General features: G+C 39.2%; 1 protein-coding gene across 2 annotated transcripts in view; it reads left to right on the top strand.

Annotated features, from left to right (window-relative positions):
• Positions 1–5,749, top strand: part of VNN1 (vanin 1) — an 18,990-nt gene extending 13,241 nt beyond the window's left edge. For both annotated transcript variants that reach the window (XM_006778491.2, XM_006778492.2), the window contains 2 exons: positions 3,153–3,323; positions 5,004–5,749. In XM_006778491.2, the coding sequence (XP_006778554.1) occupies positions 3,153–3,323; positions 5,004–5,186 (354 nt within the window). In that variant the 3' untranslated portion in view covers positions 5,187–5,749. The remainder of the gene's footprint in view (positions 1–3,152; positions 3,324–5,003) is intronic.
• The last annotated feature ends 1,052 nt before the right edge of the window (positions 5,750–6,801 follow it).

Here is a 6,801-nt window from a genome sequence, read left to right as displayed (position 1 = left end):
CCATTTTTTTGTGATTAATCACTATGCTTTAATTATGTTCAATTTGTAACAATGAAAATGCATCCTGCATATCAGATATTTACATTACGATTCATAACAGTAGCAAAATTATAGTTATGAAGTAGCAATGAAAATAATTTTATGGTTGGGGGTCACCACAACATGAGGAACTGTATTAAAGGGTGGCGGCATTAGGAAGGTTGAGAACCACTGGTCTAGAATGTGCCAGGTTCTGGCAAGAGTGGCTGGTTGAATGTGATTCTCTGACAGAACAGAATGCATGGAGAGGAGCAAATTGGGTAGCAGTGGGCACTGCTCAGTTTTGCTTGGGCCATGCTGGTTTTGGAGTACTTAGGGTACATTCAGCTGGGGCCATCCATGAGGTTGTTGAATATATGGGTCTGATGCTTATGGGAGACACTGTATTTAGGACTATTGTTTTGAGAATCAGCAGGATAAAGGTCTTGGTTAAACCCACAGGGTGAATGGTGTGAAAAGGTGACTACATAGACTGTAAAGAACCATGGTCCAGGGATGGAACCTTCAGAGCTCCAGTGTTTGAGCAGTAAATGGATAGGGAATTAGGACCTGCAAATAGGATTTAAAAATAAAGGAAAACTTAAAAAGAGAACAAACATGGACAGGAAGGAAGTAGAGACCTAGGAGGAGGAAATTGTGAAGTGTGTTATGCAATATGTTTAACATTACTGACATAAATAAGTGCAATTTTGGTAGAATTTCCTAGGCTTATAATGACACAGTGAAGGACAAATTATAGTAGGTTGAATAGTTGAAGGGAAGTAAAAATTTTGCAAGAATGAGTGACTGGTTTTCTCTTCAAAACTCTTTTTTAAAGTACACATATTTTAATTGATTTCAGAGAAGAAGGGAGAAAGAGAGAGAGATAGAAACACTGATTGGCTCCCTCCTACATGCCCCCTACTGGAGACCAAGCCTGCAATCCAGGCATGTGCCATGACCTCCTGGTTCATAGGTTCCATCCTTGACAAACATTTCCAGGTGACTCCTGACCTCAAGGTCCTAACAATGAAGACGTTTATCCAGTTACATCTGTGCTTGACCCACTTCTCAAGCACGTAACCAACTACTTGCTGGTTCATCTCTTTTCTTTTTAACAAAAATATTTTAATTGATTTCAGAGAAGAAGGGAGAAAGAGAGAGAGATAGAAACACTGATTGGCTCCCTCCTACATGCCCCCTACTGGAGACCAAGCCTGCAATCCAGGCATGTGCCATGACCTCCTGGTTCATAGGTTGACGCTCAACCACTGAGCCACGCTGGTGGGGCCCTTTTCAAAACCCTTGTCTGAGACAGGAGGAAGAGAAATGAGACAAGAACTAGACAGAAACTGGCCACAAATGCTGTTTTTGGTCTTTGTTTCTCCATAAGATGAGAGAACCTTGATTATTATTAGGTCTAAAGGAAAGAGCAACAGAAAAGTTTGAAAATATAGGACATCAGTGTTCCAAGGTACTGGAGAAAGGAGGGAAAATGGTATTGAACAAGTTATTTTGTAGAAAATTTATTGACATATAAATATTACCATATATTCTGTGACATTTTGACATTAATTGCACTATGTATGTGGGACATATATGATACTACATTGCCATATTTTTAAAATTCAAAACGTATGAGATATAATTTTTTCTTTTTTTGTGATAGATTTTTTAAGTTGGTTATAAAACAAGATTACCATCTATTGGCGCTCTCTCTCTCTCTCTCTCTCTCTCTCTTTCTTTTCCTTTCCCCCCTCAGTCTCGTCCTGCCTTTCTGTCTCCCCCAGAGTCTTGGCTCCACGGGAGAGAGCAGTGGTAAGTCCCTTCTCGGTGTGAGGACTGTCAAGTAAACAAAGCCCTCTGTTATTTTGCTGGGCCGTGTGCCCTTGACAAAACCACTGGTGCCTGACAGGTTTTGGAATTTAAAATTCTCAATTTAGTAGTTTTTTCAGAGATAGGGTGACACATTAGGACTACTGAAAACTGACTGAAAGCTCTGAGCACGTGGGTAACCCTTGCCTTTCCAAGCTGCACAGTAGGGTGATTTAACTCAGCCTTTGGTTAGGGGAATCCCTCAGGTGAGTATCTGTAGAGACTTCCTCCTGGGTTGGTCAGGTTTTTCAAGCTTTAAAACCCTTCTAATGCAGGATGACCAAGTAAATGTAAAGTTCAGGTAAGCAAGGAATCTTGTGTGTTTTTTTTTTTAAAAAAAGTGGGACATTCTCATGTTAAAAACTATTTTTACTACTTTTAACTTATCTGAAATTAATTTAACTGGAACTCCTGTCTAGCACCTGTATTCCTGAAGGGTAAATGCCTTGCTGGCAGTACTTAGTCAAGTGGGAGACATGACCTCACAGGGTGGGGTTGTGGTAAAGTCAGATGATCCCAACATTTGGCATGATTAATTCATGCAATCCCCTTCAACCACGTCATTTAAAACCTCCATCTAAAGGTCATCTGCGTTACCCTCTCTGAAAATAAATGCCCGTCTTTCACTGGAATAGGGGAGGGGCAGTTGCCCATCTGTGGTGGGGACCCAGTATCTGTGGCACCTTTAACAACTTCCCACCAATTTTCCTTACTTTAGCCACCGCATCTTTAACAGCTGCTGAGGTACTGAGGCAGCAGGAGTGGAATCTCTCGAGTATTCTGCAGGGTAGTCAGGGTTGATTCTTGGCTTTCCTCACTACCAATTTAGGACTTGGCGTTCTTAGATCAGCTAACTCAGTTACGACTTTGGCATTAACATCCCTGCTTCTAAAATTGTGCCATGGTCTATCCTCCTGGACCCCTATCCTTCTAGACTTATATCTTAAAAACATTAATGTTAGTTTTAATAGGATTTCAAGGGAACAAAAAGAAACATGTATTCTACCTTTATCAGAAAGTTATTTGTATCCCATCTTAACACACTTGCCCTAAATGCTTTCTGTTTAACTTCAAAAGAAGACATCTTTTTTTTTTTTTCCCATTGCTAGTTGTATTAGCTATTCAGCAATGAACTGGATTAATCTATTGAGGAAATAATATTATTTTTCCAAACAAAGGAACCCGGGCATTTTTTTCAGAGTCAGGAGAGTGTTTCTATTGGCTTGCCTAGGAATTAATGGTTTGCCTTTACTTTCTAGATTTGCACTCTGCTGAAGTGTAAAACAACGAGCTTACACACCTGTGGTCACGCAGTTGAAACTGCCTCCACCAGGTTTGAAATGTTCTCCCTCAGTGGCACGTTTGGAACCCAGTATGTCTTTCCTGAGGTGCTGCTGAGTGAAATTCAGCTTGCACCTGGAGAATTTCAGGTAAGAATCTTTGCTTAATATTGACAACTCATTTCATGTAAGAGGAAGCACTTTTTGAGTACAAAACCTATCCAAGTGCTTACAATCATAAAAATCTCTATTTGAAAGGGGTGAAATTGTCCTTAGGGCTAAGGAAAGACACTGAGCAGACTGTATTTTTAAAAATATATTTTTTTTATTGATTTCAGAGAGGAAGAGAGAGGGAGAGATAGAAACATCAATGATGAGAGATTCATTGATAGGCTCACCTCACACTGGGGATCGAGCCTGCAACCAGTGCATGTGCCCTGACTGGGAATCAATCCATGACCTGCTGGTTCATAGGTCGAATGGGACAATGCCCAACCAACTGAGCCATACCCACCAGGGCCTCTGTGGACCCATTCCGTTTTATTTTTATTTTTAAAAAATACTTTTATTGATTTCAGAAAGGAAGGGAGAGGGAGAGAGAAACATCAATGATGAGAGAGAATCATCCATAGGCCGCCTCCTACTTTTTTTCCGACGCTCTATCCACCAAGCCAAACCGGTTAGGAATCTGTTTTTTAAAATGTAAGTATGTCCCTTGTGATATTTGGGACATTCTCATGTTAAAAACTATTTTTACTATTTTTAACTTATCTGAAATTAATTTAACTAGAACTCCTGTCTAGCACCTGTATTCCTGAAGGGTAAATGCCTTGCTGGCAGTACTTAGTCAAATGGGAGAAATGACCTCACAGGGTGGGGTTGTGGTAAAGTCAGATGATCCCAGCATTTGGCATGATTAATTCATGCAATCCCCTTCAACCACGTCATTTAAAACCTCCAACCACGGCCAGGATGCATTTTTTATCTGGAAAGCCTAAATATAATAATTAGTGTGTTCTTAAGATTAAAGAAACATACTGTTGTGGGAACTGCAGGGACAAGGCTGGGCTGTGAAAAGTAGAAAGAAGATTTGAAGAGTTTCAGGACTAATCCCACCAGAAAAAAGCCCCTTGGCATCACTGAGCAGCGATGGCCGAGGGTAGTTAAAAGGAATCCCTCTCATGATGTGGGCAAAGGTTCCATGTGATCATAGGAGAAAAGAAAAGAATAAAAAGCCAAGGAGAGAATTTCAGTGGCTGATGTTGGTAAGAAAGTAGAGTCGTGTTTTTTTTTAATGTGTTTTTAGAGGCTAGAAATAATCCATCTTGCCCAAGCACGCTGCCCAGCCCCATTTTTCTACTGGCTTTTCCTGCAAGTTCTGTTCTCCCTCCTTTCTCCTGGTAGAAACAGCTACTGTGGGGAGTTGGGGAAATGGGCAGGTTGGGCAGCCGTGGTGAGTGATTGACAGGCTTGATAGAGATTGAGCTGAAATCCCTCAGTCAGCCAATCCCTTCTAATCCTTCACGGAGTCTTTATCTTGTCTGAGAGGACTAGATTTCTCTTATATATTCCCAAATCCACTGTTTTATGTCTACTAACTTATGGGATGTTTCCTCAGGTAAATAAATTATAGGCATTTCAATAATAAATGAATCAGTGCCAGTTCCATGGCTCCAACTTTTCTTCTGTATCATTTCAAATATTTCTGATAGAACAGAATCTGGCCATCATATTTATTGTTCCCTTGTCCAGTTGTACTGATTTTGAAAGTGTGTTGTGGGTTGTATAACTTAAAGTTAGACCCAGTCAACTTCTTTGTGTTTTAATTAGGTGTTGAGTGATGGACGCTTGCTGAGCCTGAAGCCGCCATCTGGACCTGTCTTGACAGTAACTCTGTTTGGGAGGGTGTATGAGAAGGACCACACATCCAATGCTTCATCAGGCTTCATGGCATACACACTAACAATAATGCTCATAGTTATAACACCGATACTATACTCACTAAGTTGGTAGAATTTTTACATTTTCTTTATTTTATCTTGAATAATTTAAAAAATGATGGATGGATGCATGGATGGATGGATGGATGAGAAAAGAAAGATGAGTCTGGTATACCTAAATATATATATATATTTAGATACCACCCCCAAATCCATTCCAGACCATATAGATCATATATATAATGACAGCATTTTAGAAAGGTAAATTCTATAAAATGAGGATAACAGTTATACCGACCTTTTAGGGTTTTTTTGGTGAGATTGTTTCAATGTGTCAGCCAACCTGCATATTTCAATTAGAAAATTAATGAATTCAACATCAGCTAATTGTCTTTGACCTGGTATCTAGCACTGAAGCATCCCAGAAGGCAGCTGAGCTTACTTCTAGTGGGCCTTCATGTTTTTGTTTTTCATTGGTGACTTACTGCCTCTTTACTGCTTATCTTGTCAGCCCATAAGCATATTAATAGGGTGGCGCTAGTGCAGACATTTACCAAATCTGACCTGCTACCTGTTTTTGTGTGGCCTGTGAGCTATGTTTCTAAATGGTTGAAAAATAAAATCAAAAAAAGAAGACTATTTTGTGACACATGATAATTATGTGAAATTCCAATTTTATTCTCCATAGCTAAACTTTTATTCAATACTAGAGGCCCCATACAGGAAACTCATGCAAGGGGCTCGGCCCTCAGAGCCACAGCCCTGGGCTTTGTCTGGAAGGTCACCCGGAAGGTCATTCAGCTGTTTGGTCTAATTAGCATATTATGCTTTTATTATTATAGAGAGTCTCTTCATTTGTTTAGGTGTTGTTGATGGTTGTTTTCATGTTACAATGGTGGAATTGAATAGTTGTGACAAAGGCCATAGAGCCAGAAAAGCTAAAAATATTTGTTGCCTGGTTCTTTACAGAAAAAGTTTGCTGCCTCCTGCTCTAAAGCATTAAATAACAATGGATTTTAGTATTAAAAACCTGTAATACAAGTCAGTGGGAAATTGCCCTTGAGCATCTTTCTTACAATTCTTTCACACAAGGAAAAATAAAATATTTTTATTTGCTTTGTATTAAACTACCATCACAAAAATTACCTTGATCAACATATGAACAAATATGCTAAATAAACTAATACCCCAAACAAGTGAACATAATTTTTATAAGCATAATTGGTATTTATTTCCTACATGATGTCATCTCATAAAGTCTTTTGTTACATTTGGTGAGTTCTAAAATTCTTGAGAGAAATCATACTATTTTCATTTTCAATTTTTTCCTAGAGATCAACTAAGAACTGCTCATCTGAATATACTACCTGATATTTTTTCAGTGACTAGCTTTCCTTAGAATGAATTTACTTAAAATTCACTTCTTCAAATGAATTTTCTTAAATATTGCAGCAGTGAATTTACTATTAAAAGTGGCACTGCCCTAGTCGGTTTGGCTCAAGTGGATAGAATGTTGGCCTGCAGACTGAAGGGTCCCAGGTTCCATTTCAGTAAAGGGCACATGCCTGGGTTGCAGGCTCGATCCCCAGTAGGAAGCAGCCAATCAATGATTCTCTTTCATCATTGATGTTTCTATCTCTCTCTCCCTCTCCCTTCCTCTCTCATATCAATAAAAATTTTTTTAATAA

The sequence above is a fragment of the Myotis davidii genome, unplaced genomic scaffold (assembly GCF_000327345.1).
Source record: "Myotis davidii unplaced genomic scaffold, ASM32734v1 scaffold147, whole genome shotgun sequence".
Classification (NCBI taxonomy): domain Eukaryota; kingdom Metazoa; phylum Chordata; class Mammalia; order Chiroptera; family Vespertilionidae; genus Myotis; species Myotis davidii.
Note: the sequence above shows the minus strand (reverse complement) of the source record. Positions and strands in the feature narration are given on the sequence as shown.